General features: G+C 37.9%; 1 protein-coding gene across 1 annotated transcript in view; it reads left to right on the forward strand.

The window, feature by feature from the left end:
- LOC114050108 (cation channel sperm-associated protein subunit epsilon-like) overlaps positions 1-20,540 on the forward strand; it is a 190,545-nt gene that overhangs the window by 130,370 nt on the left and 39,635 nt on the right. The window contains exons 14-17 of the mRNA XM_027871681.1: positions 1,684-1,783; positions 10,102-10,188; positions 13,811-13,968; positions 14,610-14,663. Of these exons, the coding sequence (XP_027727482.1) occupies positions 1,684-1,783; positions 10,102-10,188; positions 13,811-13,968; positions 14,610-14,663 (399 nt within the window). The remainder of the gene's footprint in view (positions 1-1,683; positions 1,784-10,101; positions 10,189-13,810; positions 13,969-14,609; positions 14,664-20,540) is intronic.

Raw genomic sequence — 20,540 nt, forward strand, 5'->3', positions numbered from 1 at the left:
GAAGGAAGGAAGGAAGGAAGGAAGGAAGGAAGGAAGGAAGGAAGGAAAACTGTATGGAGGATCTACACTCAGCAGGCCACCTCTAACACAACAACCCAACCACAAATTTGTTTTAACTAATAAAGATTTCTAATAATTAAAAGCATTTGGACCACAGGATATTTCATTTTCTAGATCAATATTTCTAAAACTAAATTTATCATAGTATTTTGGGGTTTGAAATTCATTGATGAAACCTATAAATGTTCAGTCCAGTTCAACTCTCCCTGATCTGGTGTTTTCTTGGCAAACATACTGGACTGGTTTGCTATTTCCTTCTCCTGCTCATTTTACAGATGAGGAACTGAGGCAAACAGGGTGAAGTGACTTGCCCAGGGTCCCACAGCTAGTAAGTGTCTGAGGCCAGACTTAAACTCAGGTCTTCCTGACTCCAGGCCCAATGCTCTATCCATTATTAAACAGCTACTGGCCTAAGTGCTGGGGATACAAAAAAAGGCAAAGGATAACCCCCGCCTTCAAGGAAGTTTTGCAAGAAAATAGAAGTCAATATTAAGTCAATTTGCATACCAAAAATTGGCTACACATAAAAGATCTGGGGGTTGAGTAAACAGTGTGATATGGCACCCAAAAATGTGAGGGTGATCTGCATTAAGAAAGGCTTGGTTTCTAGGGATTAAGAGGCGATAGTCCTCTGGTCAGACCATATCTGTCATACTGTCAGTTCATCAACAAGCATTGATTAACAAGTACCTTCTATGTGCCAGGCACTGTGAGAAGTACTTGGGGATACAAAGAAAGATAAAAGACAGCCCCTGCCCTCAAGGAGCTTACAACCTAATGGGGGAGACAACACGCAAACAGCTAAGTACAAACAAGATAAGTTAGAGATAATCAATGGAGAGGGAAGATAGATTTCTTGTCACCATATTCAAGAATAGCTTTGGTATGTTAGAGAATATCCAAAGGAGGGCATCCACCATCTAGTTTGGCGAAGGTTCTTGAGTTCATTACATATGAGAACCAGTTGAAGGAACTAAGGATATAGAAAGCCTAAAGAAAAGTCTTAGGGAATACAAATCTTCAAAGGGGCTGTGGTATGGAAGAGGGATTAGATTTGTTCTTTTTATCCCCAGAGAGAAGAACTAGGAATAATGAGTAGAATTTAGAAAGAGATCAGTCCAGACATGGTGTCAGGAAAAACTTCCTAACAATTAGATATGTCTAAAAGGGGAACAGTCTGCCTTAAGAGTGAATAGGAAGGGTTTCCTGCTTTGGTATTGGAAAGGGGCAGTCTATTGATTTCTCTTTGGTTTGGTTAGAAGAAAAATGAATCATGTGTGTGAGGGGTTGTCTCACCCAGCAATAGATCTCACAGTCCCTCTGGATGAAGGACTGGGGAAACACGTCCTAAGGTACCAAGGCTAACCACATGTCTCCCTTCAAGATACAAGTCTATCCACCACTTTTCTCTGTCTTTTATCCCAGAATTTTCCATGACCCGATCTAATTATTGGACACAATCACAACCTCCAGAGTTATTCCCCAACAGCCACTGCTATATATTCTGAGATTTTTGTGTCTCACAAGATGAGTTGCAAAGAGCTGATGAGAGTTTGAGAAACCCAACTATCCCAAAGCTGACATTACTAAGCATTAAGTTCTTGTGATTATTATTTCTTCCAGATATGATGGTAATAAATTCGTTGAAGAAGTTAAAGCAAATTTTATTGTCTGGGAGATAAACGGAAGAAAAGATTTTGGCTATACCTTATCCATGTCTGATGTAAGTAATTTTTTTTTCATTTGCATGGCATTTAGCTATATAGTTTGACTAGGTCTTTCCCTTTGAAGTTTATAACATTTTCTGAACAGGGATGGTGGCACATGCCCGTAATCTCTGCTAACCAGAAAATTGAGGTTGGTAGATCACTTGAGCTGAAGAGTTCTGAGGTATAGTGAGAGAAGCCAATTGGCTGCCCGCACCAAGTTTGGCGTCATTGTAGAGAGCCCCTAGGAACAGGGAGCTATAAGGTTGCATGAGGGGCAAACCAGTCAAGTTGGACACAGAGGAGGTCAAAAGTGCTTTGCTAATCAGCAGTGGATAGAGCCTGTGAGTAGCCCCTTCTGCTTCCATCCTGGTAAGTGTGAGAGATCCAGTCTTTGCAGGAAAAAAAAAAATCCTCTTCTAAGAAAAAGTAGAACTAAGCAATTTGACGGTGAGGAAAGGAACCAGATTTCCCTACAGCAAAGTTTCTGCTATAGGGAAAAAGTAAGGTTTTTATTAGACTTATCAGTCTATTAATTAAATCTGCCAGCTCAGAAACAATAGTGATATCTTCACTCTGCTGTCAGAAACTTTGAGTTCTAGAGCTTTTATTGAATAAGATTGTTGTGACCTTTATCTTGCAAACAAGCAAGTGATATGATTGTCTTATGTTAAGTTCCGTCTGAATTCTCACTTAATATGACAAACTTCTAGAATTTCTGTTAAGTTCCACATGGATTTTGTGTCTGCTTTGGCACGATATATGATAAGTTATTTCTGCTACCACATTGTCAAAATGTCCAATAGACAGAATCTAATATTTCATGTTTAAAATTTACTCAGATAACAGTTGCCAGATTTATGTTTGGAATTATGTAAGGTGGTTTGGGAAAGAACGGGTTTAGGCTAGACTAAATGAGCTGTTAATGATAAACAAACCCATTGACTAATTTACATTTAATATCTACCAGATGCAGAAAATGGAAATAGGATTATCATGAATACCTTATGATCTTTATATCAAATTTCTCTGACAAGGGTTTGGTATCTAAGACATGGAAACAATTAACAGAAATTTACAAGTTCAAAAGCCATCCCCAGTAGACAAATGATCAAAGGATAGGAACAAACAGTTTTCCCAAAAACAATTGTGAACTATAAATAATCACAAATCACTAATAATAAGAGAAATACACATCAAAACAACCCTCAGGTTTTACCTCACAACCTGCAAATTGACAAAGATGACAAAAGAGAGGAAAAGTTAATGTTGGAGGGGTTGTGGGAATATAGGCACACTAATTCATTGTTAGCAGAGCTGTGAATCAGTACAGCCATTTTGGAAATCAATTTGGAATTATGCAAATAAAATGTCCATACCTTTTGACTCAAGATACCTTTACTCTACTTATACTCCAAGGAGGCCTTTGAATAGAAGAAAGTCCCTATACACACCCAAATTTTTATAACAACACTTTTTGTGATACCAAAGAATCAGAAGTAGTTGCTCATTGATTGGAGAATAGCTAAACAAATTATAGTGTACAAGTATAATGCAATATTACTGTGCTGCAAGAAATTATGGATGTGAATACATAGAGGCATGGAATATCTATGTATACTGATGCAGAGTGAAGTCAACAGAACCAAGAAAACAATACATGCAATGATTACAGCAATGTAAATGGAAATCATGATCACAAAAAACATTTAAAAATGAATGTTGCAAAATGATAAAGAACAAGCACAGCTCAAAAGAAGTGATATGAGGCAGCTGGCGGCACAGTGGATAGAATGCTGGACCTGGAGTCAGGAAGACCTGAATTCATATCTGGCCTCAGACACTTATTAGCTATATGACACTGAATAAACCAGTCAAACCTTTGTTTCTTCAACTGTAAAATGGGTATAATAAGGCTTCTTGAGAAAATAAAATGAGGGGGCAGCTAGGTGGCCCAGTGGATAGAGCACTGGCCCTGAAGTCAGGAGGACCTGATTTCAAATCCAGCCTCAGACCAAACACTTGACACTTACTAGGTGTGTGACTCTGGGCAAGTCACTTAACCCCAATTACCTAAATAAATAAATAAATAAATAAAAATAAAATGAGATAATATTTGTAAAGTGCTTAACAAATGGCTGGTATTGAGCAGACAAGTGCTAAATGTTTAATAAATGTTTGTTCCCTTACCCACCCCCTCTCCAAAGGCCTGGGAGCAGTCATCTTCCTGAAAAACAATGTACATTGAAAGCCTATTGTATCTTTCAGTAGATAACTTACTGACACAGACCCATCTCATACACAAATTGTGGTGCTTAACTTGAAAGTCAACTTCCACTCACTCACAAACACTAACATCATGTTTGTGAAGCATCAGGTAGGCATGGATACCAAACCTATTCTGGCTGGTGCTAAATCAGATGTGCCAATCAAAGACAAATAGGAGGACCAAACAGCATCAAGTTTAGCACATGCTGACCAGGGAAGGCTAATGTGACTGCAGATACCCTGTCTCGTAAGTCACATGAGTCCAGAGCCAGGGCGACATCCACAGAAAGGATGAGGGCAATCCCTCTCCTTCAGGCTTCTGTCATGTGAAAGTGAAGCTGAAAGTCTGGAACTTCTACCAGGAAGAGGGCCATCAGTGGAGAGACACTGATAACACTGTGTTACATCAAACCAGTCTTTGATGCCTCTGTAAGCCTTGGCTGCCCTTGAATGGGTGATGGTGGGAGTAACTGCATGATGAACAGCTACAAAATGTGCTCTGAGACTGTAAGGGAGGGTGTGACTTCCACCCTCCCTTATATATGTTTCCTTCCACTGATGGTACCCTTTTATTGAGAGAATGATGAAAGTTGGGACTATGCGGCGGATTATGATACTGGTCAGTAAATATCGACAATACATGAGATTACCATTGGTGCTTGGCAAGGCATTTCACTCTGCAGTCATGAAAGCACCACAGGTTGATTTGAGACATTTAGGTTAATAAAAAAAAAAAACCTTAGAGCTGATATGAAATTGATTCTATCAGGCCAAAATGGTCGTAAATGTCCATCAGAAATCTGAGACCTGCGCTTGAAGAATTCAAAGGAAAATTTGAACTGCATATTCTGCGGTATTGAAAGTGTGGATCATTCTTGTGAATATGTTTGGAAGGACATGTGTGGAGGAAGCACAAATGTTCTGGATAGCAACCATGTGATAGCATGTGTGGCCAGGCAAACTCACAGCGCTGATATTGAAGAGTCTCTGATGTCTTCTGGTGACATGATAGTGCTACTCTCTGCTTCTCAATACTAGGCATTTTGTCTTCACTTCCCTTTGGGAATTGTGTCATCTCTACTCTCTGCTGTGTCATCTCTGCAGATTATCTCCGTTTGTTGCTAGCACCAGAGTTTACTGAACTGCCTTTTGCTACCATATGCTATATGGTAGAATGAGTGCACAAGAACACCTCTTGGATCCCTCTTCCTGCTCTCTCTACCATCTGATAGACTATAACCACTAATGATCTTCTTCCTAGCAAGAAAGAGCTAAAGCTCTTTCATTCCATATAACTTAAGACTGTGACAGCTATACCCAAACAGACAGACAGGCAGGTTCTAGTTTCTTTGTTTTTTAACAGTTCTCCTGATACTGGGTCAAAGTCTGTGGTTCCAGTTAAACATCTGACATGGGGTTGGAAAATTAATTTTATCACTTGTCAGATCCTTTTTTATTAGTCTGCATCCCCTCAAACCTTTTTTTGAGAATCCAACAAAACCAGCAAGTTCTCCTGATACTGGCTCAAAGTCTGTGGTTCCAATTAAACATCTGACATGGGGTTGGAAAATTAATTTTATCACTTGTCAGATCCTTTTTTATTAGTCTGCATCCCCTCAAACCTTTTTTGAGAATCCAGCAAAACCACCAAGTTGCTGTATGGGGCTGGAGTAATGTTCCTGGATGTCATGCGGATTAACCTGGCTCGGTGGGAGGCCACTAGGTGTCACAGTGGATAGAGCTCTGACCTTGGAGTCAGGAGGACCTAAGTTCAAATCCAGCCTCAGATACTTGACATTTACTAGCTGTGTGACCCTGGGCAAGTCACTTAACCCCAGTTGCCTCACCAAAAAGGGGGCTAGGTGGATGAGGTTGGGGGAGGTGGGAGGGAAAGCATCTCTATCAACCTCTGCCTTAGCTCCTTCATTCTAAATTCCTGCCTTTATTATATACATTTGTGCTAGGGAAAAAAAATGCTATCCACATCAACAAAACAAGGCAATGAAATAAATAACAATGTACTTAAAAATCCTAGGTGAATCAGCTAGGAATATAGTTTTTACTCTGCTGAAATTCTACTCAATCTTATGTATTTTCTGGTTTCAATAGTTTATGTAATAAAGATGGAATGCTGAATTGCACAGAATCATCATAGGTTTCAGTCATTTGGGGGAAACTATTTCTATGGCAGCAAACATCAGTTGAGGTAATTATTTAAGGACAATTTCAATACACTTTTGATGAGCCAATTTACTGAGAAGCCAGTGTTATCATCTTTGGTAGGCTATGCTATCAAGGAGCACCAGAAATGCCCCGTTCCTGTTGCTGCTTCTCTGACAGTAAAAAACTTCACCAGGTGTGGAGAAGGACTAGTCTGATGATATATGGGTGATAGAAGATGTGGAGGACCAAGGTGTACAACACAGTGAGATTTAAGGTTCCTTGCAAAGCTGACTATTTTTATCCATTTTCCCAGTTACTCCTTCTAATTCCACCACCCTGTAATGAAGTCTTAATTTTTTTCAGGTTCTAGGGACCAGATAATTCTGTTTCTCTCCCTAAGCTGTGTCCTTGGATTATGAGTTTTCTATTCTGTGATCCAACTATTCTGGAGAGCAATTTGGAACTATGTCCAAAAGACTATAAAACTGTATATCCCTTTAACCCAGCAATACCACTATTAGGTCTGTATCCCAAAGGGATCAAAGAAAAACAAAAAGGTTCAGAGTAGCTAAGTGGCACAGTGGGTAAAGCATTGACCCTGGAATCAAGAGGGACCTGAGTTCAAATTCACCCTCAGACACTTGACACTTTCTAGCTGTGTGACCCTGGGCAAGTCACTTAACCCTGTTGCCTAACAGAAGAAAAGAAAGAAAAAGGTTCTATATGTACAAAAATATTTCTAGCAGCTCTTTTTGTGATGGTGAAGAATTGGAAATTGAAGGGATGCCCATTAATTGGGGGATGACTGAACAAGTTCTAGCATATGATTGTAATGAAATACTATTGTGCTGTAAGAAATGATGAGCAGGATGCTTTCAGAAAAACCCAGGAAGACTTACATGAACTGATGCAAGATGAAGTGAGCAGAACCAGGAGAACATTGTACATAGTAACAGCAATACTGTATAATGATCAACTATGAATGACTTAGCTTTTCTCAGCAATACAATAATCTAAGACAATTCCAAAGGACTCATAATGAAAAATGTTATCCACCTCCAGAGAAAGAACTGATGGAGTATGTATGCAGATTGAAGTATTTTTTAACTTTATTTTTCTTTTTATTGTCTGTATTTTCTTTTACAACATGGCTAATATGGAAATGCTTTTGCATTTTGCACATGTATAAACTATATCAAATTGCTTGCCTTCTTCTCAAGGGAGGGAGAGGACAGGAACGAAAGAGATAATATGGAACTCAAAATTTTTATAAAAATGAATGTTAGAAAAATTGTGTTTATATGTAATTGAGAAAAAAATTAAATATAAATGTAAAAAAAATTTCCCAGTCTCAAATATTACCTGGCCATGGATCAAATTCCTTTTGGGGACCCTCTTCCTAGCATAATCTGAGTTTGGGAACCTTGCAGTCTCTTTTTCAAGCTTCTTTGGATCTCTGTGTTTCACTTTCCAACAAGTCAAGTGTTTTTTCACCACCTTTTATCTCCCCTGTGATACTGCTTCCTTCCCATAGGAATCCATTGCTGTGTCTTTGTTGGGGGCTTACCCAGACCTGCCTTCTATTGACAGTAACCTGAGTACTAGACATTTTTTCCCTATCAAAGCCAACTAGACTATGAAGTCCTTGAGAGTGAAGACCATGTCTTTACCTAATTTTATCTTCCATAACACCTATGGTAGGAGTAATAGCTAAAGCTAAACCATTCCTCCCATGAAGATTAGTATAGTTTTTTCTTAAAAGATATTGAGACATCCTCAGGCTTGGTTGGCTCGGGAGACCGAGAGCTCAGATTCTTGATGTCACGTAATTATTGCCTGAGTACAAAGCAGCCATGATGACCATGGGGCAATGGGGATAACCATCAGGTGGGCGGAGGAGCAGAATGGGTTTGGAAGTTTGACTGGTTGGATTATGATGATTAATAAACAAGGGAGCTTCCTTGACCTGAATCAAGTCAAGGTGTCCTCAGTGCTCATTCTTGTTGAATGTTCTTTTGCTATGGCTAAGTAGATCTCCTTTTGTTAACTTTTTAATGACCTATAGGTATCTCATTTCGTTCCAATATCAAACCTTAAACTACCAGGCTGAGTCAGGCCTAACCCAGAACTTCATCTTGCACAAGTTCTTGATTAGTATTGCTTGATTTGAAAACTTATCTGCACTGTATCTCAATACTACCAGGCCTTATTTTCCAAAGTGATAGTCAACTAAAAACAATCTTGTAGCCTACTCCATATTAAAATGTTAAAATAGTAATAATAGCTAGCATTTATAGCATTTATATGGTGCTTTAAGGTTTACAAAGAACTTTGATAAATATCATCTCATTTTAACCTCACAACAACCCTGGAAGCTAGTTGCTATTTTTATCAACTCCATTTTACAAATAAGTAAATTGAGGCAGAAGGAAGTCAAGTGACTTGTCCAGGGCCACACAGCTAGTAAATGTCCAAGGCAAGATTTGAATTCAGGTCATCCTAACTCTACCACCTAACTGCCTCATTAACAACAAAAACCTTATGACTCCTTAATTTACCTCTCACAGGAATATTTGTATTTTGAAAGGAAATTCTTTTTTTTTTTTTAATTTTGTTTTTAGGCAACTGGGGTTAAGTGACTTGCCCAGGGTCACACAGCTAGTAAGTGTGAAGTGTTTGGTCTGAAGCTGGATTTGAACTCAGATCCTCCTGACTTTAGGGCTGGTGCTCTATCCACTGCGCCACCTAGCTGCCCCTTGAAAGGAAATTCTTAGAGACATAATACTTGAACCCAAAGGACTGACTATAATGGTAGAATTTCATGCCCTGTGGTGTTCTAGTTAAGGATTTATTTGGAGATGAAGGAAACTTTTCAAGTACTGTTCAAATCCCACTGTATAGTCACTTACAAATAAGATTGTCCTGGTTCATAAAGCCCTATCATAATTCCTTAATATGTTCTTTCTCTCAACCCAAGCTTGATTAAAAAATACATGGAACCCCTGGGGTATCAACAAGTCTCTAGGGGGCTTTTGAGAAGGAGCTTTCTATGATCTTATTTCTTTCTATCAGGAAATGGGAGTGGTGGAAAAGAACAGAGTACTGGCTGCTTTATTCAGTCATTTTTCAGTCATGTCTGACTCTTTATGACCCCATTTGGGGTTTTCTTGGAAAAGATACTGGAGTGGTTTGCCATTTCCTCCTCCAGCTCATTTTGCAGATGAAGGAACTAAGGCAAAATAGAATTAAGTGACTTGCCCAAGGTTACACAGCTAGTAAGTATCTGAGGCCAGATTTGAACTCAGGAAGAGGAATCTTCCTGACTCCAGGCCCGGTCCTCTATCCACTATGCCACCTAATTGCCCTAGGACTGTTGCAACCCCGTCCAAACGTGAGCCTTGATGTGCAAACTAAAGCATCTTCTCTCCATGATGCCAAATCATAGCTGAAGAGTCAAGTCAATCAGCTGTTTGTTTCATTCACATCATCCTAAGTAGCTAGTTTGATTTCTTTTCATTGAATTGACTTTTAAAAATTGAATTGATATAACTTCCCCGGTGGCTCATCTAAACACAGCTAATGTGAAATAGAGAATGGCTTCTCCTGGCAATTCAGTCTGTTGGTCAATTATTTAATGTAATTCATCTTTTCCACTTAATTTTTGGAGAGACAAGTAGTATCAATTTAGTGAGGGAAGTTAACTTTTGATGATGATTGTAAAGGCATTCCTTCCTTCATCCAGAAAGCAGGGCCATTGTTTGACGTTAGTTTGAGAGCAATGATGGAAACATTCCTCCATACAAATAGTGCAAGCACCATTACTGGGTGGGTTAGAGCCAAGAATCTTTGATAATCTTTCAAGGAAAATAAATCTTTTTGACTTTACAAATACTCTTTTTAACAGGCTGGTTGTGTGAATCAAGCACAGTCATGGAAATCAATGATGGCACAAAATGAACACCTCCCTCTTGAAGAAGTCTGGGGCCCTCACGTAAGAAAAATTAGACTTATACATTGCTTATTAAAACTGGATTACTTTGAATTAGAGGATTATAAGATTTCTATGAGATAAGTTTGATAGATAACTAGAGGCATAAATATTTTTAAAGCCATAGTCATACTTGCTTTGCCATTCCACAGGTTATTGGGCCATATTATTATGTTCAAAGGTAACATGGCATCATAGATAGAGAGCCAGACTTGGAATAAGGAAGACTCTATGGTCTAGTCATGTTGGCCCATATGCTGCTCCCTCACAACCTGTCTCCCATTTCTGCATCTTTGTAGTGGCTGCCTGCCATGCCTGGAAGGCCCTCCCTGCTCACTTCTACCTTTGAAAATCCTTGTCTTCCTTTAAGACTCATCTGCCTTCTGCAGATGCCCTTTTCCAGGCCCCCCAGCTGCTTGTGCCCTTCCTTTTGAGTCAACCTTCCCTCTAGTCTGTGTGTACCTATTTATGTATATGCTCTCTCCCCAGTTAGAATGCAAATTCTTTGATGGCAGGACTATATCTGCCTGTATCCCCAGGACTGTGTGCCTGGCACATAGTAAGTACTTATTAAATTTTTGCTGATTAATTGACCTTTAAAGTCCCTTCCAACTCTAAGGTTCTGGCATTCTCTACTTTGTGGAACTCTGCAATATTTCAGGGAACACAGAACATTTTGAAAACACTGAGAAATTATTTCCTGAACTGCAACATTACTCTTCTAGTTTAGATTTAGTAATTCACAGAAATAGCACTTCACAATTGGGCTTCACCATGAACTGACTGGAGCCTTATTGCTTCATGCTCCACACCTGCAGGAACAGAAGTCTTTCCCCCATCCCCAATTCCCCTTTACAAAATAATAAAACATCTATAGCATAACAGGGTTTTTTATGTCAAATTTTATTGTAATCTGTCATTTCATCCAAGTGAGGAACTCCTAAGGATCATAGATCCAGAACTGAAAGAAACTTCCGAGGCTATGTGGCCCGCCTGCCTCATTTTAACATTATAGCACAGCTCTCCAAACTCCCACTCAATCTGGCAGGTCTCCAAAGCTCATATAGGTGACCACTCAGAGGCAGGTAGGTGGCTAGTGGATAGAGTGCTGGGTCTGAAAACCTGAGTTCAAATCCAGCCTCAAACACTTACTGTGTGACCTTGGCCGAGGTACTTAACCTCTGTGTGCCTCAATTCTGTCACCTATAAAATTGAGATAGCACCTACCTTCCAGTGTTTTTGTGAGGATTAAATGAAATAATATTTATAAAGTGCTTAATGCAGTGCCTGGCACATTATAGTCATTAAATAAATGTTTGTTTACTTCCTTCCTTCCTTTCCTGAAGCTGGGAGTAGTTTTCTAGTTTGTTTTTTTCTAGTAATAAAGCTCATGAGCCCCAACTGATATGCTTCCCACTGTGATTATTGCTTGATATCAGTTAGTCAGCCAGACTTAATCAGCTTTTAGAAAGGGATATTTCTTCAGATGATACAGTTGGTACAAAATATCCCCCCTTTAAAGATGTGTTGCACACTCTCCTACCCAAACATAAGAAATTCAGAGAAAAGTAAACTCAAGCTTAGAACATGCATAGGAAAAGGAGGTAACTCAGAGCTCCTGAAATCTTTTTGCTATAGTCCTCAAGATTTTCCTATCAGTTGTAGTATAGCTTTTCTGTCACATTCCTTGTAAAAACTTGAATCTGTTTTCCCCATCCAATCCAATTTGTCCTTGGCTCCTAATATAGACAATGAGGTTAGCTGTGCTAGGGATACTACTAGGGCACCAGTGGGAAGTCCAAAATCCTCAGATCCTCGGAAGTTCAAAAAATCCTCCTCTGGTCATTAGGGAGGGGGGGCAAGGGGGATGGTTATAAAGAGAACGAAGGTTAAATCCAAACCTAAGGAATTCTTCTGCCTCACTGTTCACTCTAATCTATGATTCTTACCATCTCTCTGGTTTTATGCAGACCCCACAGAATATTACTAAGTGCCTTGATCCTGTCACCTAGGGAGATGTCCAAGCCTTGTTCTCATTTAGTGAACTAATATTAGTTCTCACTTAATCAATGTATATCTGAGCATCTATCACTTTCTTTCTGTGGGGTAGAATGACGTATCAGTTGATTTGACTCAATCAGCTACTCTACCTCTCCCACACACATACACACAGAGATAAGGAAATGGAGACCTAAAAATTAAGTGACTTGCCCAAATTTACACAGGTAATAAGAGCAAAGGCAAGCTTTGAACCCAGATCCACTTCACCAAAGTGCCTCCTCCAGATATCCCCAAGGTGTTAACTATGAATTAAGTGGACTTGCTCAGAGTCACACAGGTAGGAAGTGTCATGGTGGAATTTGAATACAGCTCTTTCTGATTCCAAGGTTAACATGTGAGGCAAAGTTGCCTCTATAAGAATGTGGCTGAGATTATTTTCAAATACACAGTGGAAGAAAAAAAACAATATTTTGCTATTCAAGCCACTGCTGTAGAACATATGTTGTATAATATCACACCTTCTGATTTGTTATTGTTTGAAATAAAGGATACTCCCAACATTTGTTTTCCGTAAATGAAGCCCTACCTTCAATAGATACATAAGTAAATGAGACAATATTATTTTTGTAACTACAAGTTTTCATATATAAGATACAACTGTCAGCTCAGATTGTAGTCAAATTCCATACAACAAAGCAACTTTGAGACACCTTCAAGTGCTTCACATGTCATATAGCCTGTCTACATCCTGTCTTATACCATAACGATATGTTTCAGTGGAATGAAGAGGAATTACTATGATTACTCTCTGAATAATTTACTAAGTTAAATGTTTTTTTGTTATGTTTCTATTTCAATAATTCAGAGATGCAGATTGCAACCCCAGTAACAGCTTAGAAGATAGTCTTCAGGAGATTCCCCGGACTAAAAACTCATATTATGTATTAGACTTAACATGTCTAAAAATTATCATTTTCTTCAAACTAGTTTCTTGTATGGGCCTCTCTGATGTTGCCAATGGAACCATCATTTTCCAAATAAAAAAAATCTGAAGGACATCCTTGATATTTCCCCCTCAGCCCATTTTTATTTGGTTGTCAGTTACCAAATCACCTGTTACCAACCAGTCGGTTACCAAATCTATTATCAGTAGCCAACTTCTTGATAATAAGTCTCTCCACACTTAGCTAGTCCAGTCCTCAGACAATTCCATCCATTGCCAAGCCCATACTTGAAGCTTTCCCATCATTGTAGAACTTGTCAGAGCTTTTGCTTCATTGACAAAGTCTTCAGGAGCCCAGGATACTCTCCTCATTACAGTAAGGCAGCAGAATAAGAATATGGTAGGTAAGGGTGAACTGGAGCCAGTTTAAACCAGCTTGCAAGAGCCTGTTGTTAAATTGACAATGTGAGCATTTACATCTTGCAAATTGGCAAATGCCAATTACAAATATGGCCAAAAAATGATAAGTCAGGGCTAGATTTATTATTTTGCTGATTTTTAGATTTAATTTAATTTAATTTCTAGATTTCTAGTTGTTAAGAACATACCCCTGAAGGTAGTGAAAGTTTGTTTACCAAAATCAACAAGTGACCTTGATATTTCTATTTCTTATCTATTTAGAATTATAGACACTGCTTTTCATTTTCCACTGGAAAACCCGGAGATCTAACACAACCATATGAGATCATCAACTTGACCAATAAAAATGAAATAGTTTGGAAAAATCACCATGTTGGCTTTTTTATATTTCGAGCTAAGATTATTGATCCAAACTACAGGTATATGGAGATTTTAGTGTTACAATAATTCGGTAGTTAAAAGCCTTGTAGCAATAATAATAGTAATGGTAAATCATAGGTTTAAAAAGAGTAAGTTATTTTTCTTTAGTATCAGTCAGTTGTCCAAACTAAGAAAGAAAATAGCATCAACGGAGTCAAGCAGATATTTTTAAAGTGAGCAAAGCTATGAAGGCCGAAGAGGAAACTTTGTAAAAAAGAAACTTAGGATGGAGGAGAACTAGGTCATGGAAGAAGGAAGGAAAAAATGGGATCTAGGGTACAGGTGGAGGGGTTTGCTTCAGGGTGGAGAAGCCTAGTTCAAATGTTACCCCCTTCTTGAAACCTTCTCTGTTCCCCACCAGAAATAATGACCTTCCACTCATATGGAAGGGCTCAAGTTTAAGTATATAAGCTGGAGTTACTTTGTAACTCCTAAGGGTTGTTACTTGGGGTTACACTACCAGGCAGCTTAGCTATAATATAGGAAATTAGGTCATTCTCTAATGACCATAGAGAACGGGACCTACAAAGTGAGTTAAACCTCACATTAAATGATTTGGTTGTATTCATATAGATTATATAGAAATTGGATTTTAGGCATGTTTTTCTCATATTAATTTTGATTTTTTTTTTATTCGCAGCTTCTGTAACCTAACAACCACCTTTGCAATTGAGACATTCGGCTTAATTCCTGAGTAAGAAATCAAAGGGAAATAATTGGGAAAATTATTAAAACATACTAGAGCTCCTTACTGAGTACCAAAAGTGAGGGGAAAAGGAAAAAAACAAATCTATTTTTTTAAAATCCTGACTTCTCCAATCCCTATTATCAAGAATATAATTTGCTGTATTGTACAATGAAAAGTAAATAGAAAAAAAAATAGTATCTATTAGAAAAAAAATTTGTGATTTTTAGGTATCAGTAAATACATTCTTTTTCTGAATCACAAATGGCTGATTTGGAGGACTAGTTGGGCTAGGGAATGAACCTTTTCTTTCCCACTGCCAAGCACAGAAACCCTGATTTTCTTTCTCCACCTTGTATTATTCATATTTCATATGCAACAGTCTTCCCCCATACTGTGCTGGCATTGCCTGTTGGTAAAACCAAGGAAACACATAGCTCAGGACTTTTCCCTGATGCTTCAGCCCAAATTCAAGATCACAGGGTCAGAATACCTAAATACCTAAAGTTATGGTAACTTTGCTCCTCCTTCCCCAGGGCAGGTATTCCTTTTTTTTTTTTTTTTTTAATTTTAAACCTCAGTACCCAGAGCTATGAATTCTGATAGTTAGCTCTCCTTTATCCGTATTAATGTAACAGCTCTTCTACATTCAGAAAGTTTGGGAATGGGGAGACTATACTATGTTTCCATGGTTCCATGAGAATGCTGTGTATTCATGGGCTGATTCCTCCATTTAAGGTCTTCTCTGTTAAGAAAGGGTCGGTGACTGGGGCAGCTACATGGCGTAGTAGATAGAGCACTGGCCCTGGAGTCAGGAGGACCTGAGTTTAAATCTGGTCTCAGACTAGACACTTGACACTTACTAGCTGTGTGACCCTGGGCAAATCACTTAACTCCAATTGCCTTGCCAGAAAAAAAGAAAAAGAAAGGATCAGTGATAATGTTACTGCCCAAATGAAGAGAACATTCAAAAATTGGTGTCACAAAGAATATCCCTCTTCCATAATGTGCACCTCAAGATCTGAATAAGGTGGGATATACTGATGTATCATTTAGCCATGGTCATATTCAGATGAAATATTTATAATCTTCAAATCAAATTTTCAAATGGGAAAGGACTTTTGAGATAATCTATTTTACATAAACCTCTCATTTTACTGATGAGAAAACTGAGGCAAAGAGATGTTCAATGAATTTTCAAAGGTCACACAGCTATTACCTTATTTAACTGATAATGTAATCCACTCACAAATTGCTAGGACCTAATGTTGTCACTTTTTATAGTTTTAAATTTGACATTCCCTCAAACCAGAAACCATGTGCCTGCATTTTAAGGAAGTCCCCACAAGATGGGGGTGTTGTTGATTTTAGTAGCCCAAACTATAGTCTACTTTACCCAAGGCAGGTTTTGAATTCAGAGGAATCAACTTTTTTCTAAAGTCAATTGCTAATGAGACAATACAAACTCTTATTATCAAGATGCAACAACTAAACTTTTCAGGAGAGTAATCCTTTCATTGAAAGAATAGAAAATGGGGCAGCTAGGTGGCACAGTGGATAGAGCACTGGCCTTGGAGTCAGGAGGACCTGAGGTCAAATCCGGCCTCAGACACTTGAAACTTAAGTGACCCTGGGCAAGTCACTAAACCCCACTGCCTAGCCAAAAAAAAAATTTTTTAAAAAGAATAGAAAATAAGATCTATATGCAACTAGTACCCTCTCCTATCTATTTTCAATGATTCATTTCATCAAGCATTTATTAAGTATTAGAGATACAAAGAAGAAAGTCAAACAGTCTCTGTCCTCAGAGAATTTACATTCTGCATCTAGGGGTAGGGAAGATGGAACAATACCGGACATGGATATAGCAAATGAAATATGAAATACATACAAAATAGTTTCTGAGGAGAGAGCACTAGCAATTGAGGGCATCGGGTTGGACTTTCTGTAGGAAGTGGCCCCCGGAGCAGATTTTTGAAGGAAATGAGGGATCCTATGAAGTAGAGATGAGCAAGTGCAGTCCAAGCATGACCCTTGCTGCTTCAGGCACATAGTAGGTACTTAATAAAGTTTTCTTTAATTAAACTACCTGAACTGAATTCCATGAATAAAAATACCACATAATTATATTTGGAAGTTTGACGGGCCTTTGGAAATCAAGTCCAACCTCCACACCTGAAGTAAGTCCTAGACAAACTCAGGGATTCATTCATTAACCAGTTTTAAATTTTTATTATTTATTTTTAACATTCATTTTTTGAGTTCTGACTTCTGTCTCTCCCTCAAAACCTCCCTCCAACCCACCCATTGTGAAGACAAGAAATGTGATATCAATTATACATGTAAAATCATACAAAACATACTTCCAAATTAGCTATGTTGCAACAAAAAAATTATCAAGAAAATTAAATAATGCTTCAACTTGTATTCAGTTTTTTCTCTGGAGATGGATGGTATTTTTCATCATGAGTCCTTTGGACTATTGTACTGCTGAGAACAGCTAAGTCATTCACAGTTATTCATTATACAATATTGCTGTTACTGTGTGCAATCCTCTCCTGGTTCTGCTCAGTTCAATTCACATCAGGTCATATAAATCTTCCCAGGTTTTTCCAAAAACATCCTGTTCATTTCTGATAGCACAAGAGTATTTCATCTCGATATTATATTACAACTTGTTCAGCCAATCCTCAATTAATGGGCATCCCCTCAGTTTCCAATTCTTTGCCACTCAAAAAGAGCTCCTATAAATATTTTTGTACATATAGATCCATTTCTTTTTGTTGTTTTGGGATACAGACCTAAAATATTGCTGGGTCAGAGGGTATGCTCAGTTTTATAACCCTTTAGACATAGTTACAAATTGCTCTCCAGGATGGTTGGATCAGTTTACAACTTCAACAATGCATTAATGCCTCAATTTTCCCACATCCTCTCCAACATTTGTCATTTTCCTTTTCTGTCATATTAGCCTTGTTAGTTTTTTATTTAAAATTTTTGCATTAGTGTTCGTTAGAAAAAATGATCTGTAGTTTTCTTTCTCTGTTTTTGCTCCTCCTGGCTTAGGTATCAGGACCATGTTTGTGTCATAAATGGAATATGATAGGACTCCTTCTTTGCCTATTTTTCCAAATAATTTAGGTAGTATTGGAATTAATTGTTTTGGTAAAGTCTTGCTAGAATTCACATCTGGTTCTGGGAGTTTTTTCTTAGGGACCTTATTTATGACTTGTTTAATTTCTTTTTCTAAGGTAGGGTTAAAATATTCTATTTCCTCTCCTGTTAATATGGGCAATTTATAGTTTTGTAAATACTTATCCATTTCATTTAGATTTGCCATCTATAGCACTCATATAGAAATCTTTCAAAATAACATTATTACTATATTTCTTTAAACATTGTATTAATTAAATTATAGAATTCTAAGAGTGTCAAGGAACTTCTACTCTACTTACTACTTTTGTGACCTAGAATGAGTCACTTAATCTCTCTAGACCTCAGTTCCCTCATCTATTAAAACAAAAAAATTGAACTAGACAATCTCTCTTTTAGCTCTAAATCTAAATAGCTTCTCTAGTCAACCAACCTAGTTGTTGTCATTTAGCTCCTGACTGTTCCTATCTCTCTGCTGCCCTCCAGTGACAGTATGTACACATAGCCCGCCATTTAATTCTTTTGAGTCCTGAAAGTAATGGTCCAGGACCAATACCTCCATCAGCAGAGGTTACCAAAGTGGGCAAAACCGCCCCCTGGGGGGCATTGGAATGATCCGAGGGGGTGGTAGTAGCCTCGGGTGTAACTGAGGGGCGTTGAATAAAAATAAGGGGCCGGTGGAAGCATAAGGAAAGAAGATAAGAAAATTTTGAAAAACCGTTTGTACATGTTTCATCTGTTGGGTAACAGAATTAAAGTCCTAGTGATTACATTATTTTCCAAATAAATACACAAAATGCAAGTTATAACTGCTCAGTGGTAAAGTCCACCAACAGGTCTTAACAAGCAAATGTTCGCAGGCCAGCATGTCACGCATTGTCGGGAAGTCCAGCATGCATCGGCAGGAATATGTGCATGTAATGACTTATACGATGCTATATATGACACAATATTGCATTATCAAAATTTCAATGCAGGGAAAAAACCCAAATTTACAATAAAGTATTAAATTAACATACATCATTTTTTAATATTTTATATTTTTTTGAAATGACGCATTTCCAAAAAAAATTGTTAAAGGGTTAAAGAAAGTAGATTTCCAGGGGGGCACTAAATAATTTTTTTTTAAACGGGGCAGTAGAGCCAAATAAGTCTGGGAACTTCTGGTCTACAAAGTTGGGCTCTAAGGTTCCTCTTAAGATTCTATAATTTAATAAGCCAATACAATCAATATTTAAAGAAATATAGTAACAATGTTTGCCCCACAATTACCTCAAAGATTTCTATTTGAGTGCGGAATAGAAGCTCGTCAAGTTCTAGTCAGCATGGAAATAATAGCCCTTTGCTAATTGGCTGGAAATATATTGGTTCATGCTATGTGACACCAAAAGATTCATCTGAAAAATCCTAAACACTTATCTATGGGCTTAGGATATAGTATAGGAGGAAAATTGCTGGACAATGCTCGCAAAGGGATTGTAGGACAAAATGCATGCCCAATAAATTTCATATCCAATATATTTACAGAAGAAATGCAGGATATAAATTAAGCAAGTATAGCTATATGTTCCTCATGTACTATGAGAAAGAAGGAAGGAGAGAGAGACAGACAGACAGGGAGAGAGTGGGGAGAGAGAGAGAGAAAGTTCCTGTCTCAAGTTGTTTTGCCATATTTTCACTTCGGGCAAGGAGGTGGTATGGGGTATAGAGTATTAGGCTTCAAATCAGTAAGACCCAAGTTGAAATCCAGCCTCAGACATTTATTAGCTATGTGACCCTGGACAAGTCATATAACTTCTGTTTACCTCAATTTCCTCAACTACAAAATAGGAATGATAATACACCTATTTCACAGGAGTGTCATAAGAATCAAATGATATAATACTTGTAAAGAATTTAGGACAATACCTGCACATAGTAGGTGCTATATTAATGCTTATTCCTTTCTTCCTAACCACTCCTCCGTAGCTCTTTTGACTTTGCCATACAGGAAATTGGGAGGAAGGCCTTCTCCCCAATCATGATATTTTTATCTAATATTTTTGTCCTACTCTTTCATCAAGGTTCGTTTACTGAGTTGGTGCATTCTACATTTATGTTTAATAAATGTTAAAGCAAATTAAATTTTACAATAAACATATTTTAGATTGTTTGGCTTAATTTTTTCCTGAATGCTTTGCTTTGCATTTCCACTTGTAAGACACTTCTATGTTTTCTCTCATATTTTTACATCATAGTGCAGTTAAATCTATTCAGTTTTGCTAAATGTTTCACCACCTTCTCCAAGAGTAAACAGAAAGATTTCACTGTATTCTCTCTCCTCTCACTAATTTTTAGAAGCTATATTCCCTCATGATAGTACTTTTGACTTTCCCTTTGCCATGCAAGGAATTTGGGGATCCCCCCCAAGCACCTGATATTTTTGAGTCTCTAAACCCATTTTTCCTGGGCTTCCAAAAAGTCATTTTTAAAATAATTTTCATAACTCTGAATCATAACTTTTTTAACTCTTCCATTTTTCCCCTAATAAAAGCCCACATTTTGTCATATTTTCTCTATTTTTTAGTCATGACCTGTGATTCCATCCTTGTGGGAGAACATGGAGTTATGGAAACTCCTTTCACTGATTTTAGATCAGAGGATTCATCTCAACACATCCTTTTAGAGAATTTCTTGAGTCACAAGTTCTAGAACCTCCCCCCCACCCCCCACCAGTCACACAGTTAAGTATCT

This window comes from Vombatus ursinus, unplaced genomic scaffold, assembly GCF_900497805.2.
Source record: "Vombatus ursinus unplaced genomic scaffold, bare-nosed wombat genome assembly UNPS02014798.1, whole genome shotgun sequence".
In the NCBI taxonomy this organism is placed as follows: domain Eukaryota; kingdom Metazoa; phylum Chordata; class Mammalia; order Diprotodontia; family Vombatidae; genus Vombatus; species Vombatus ursinus.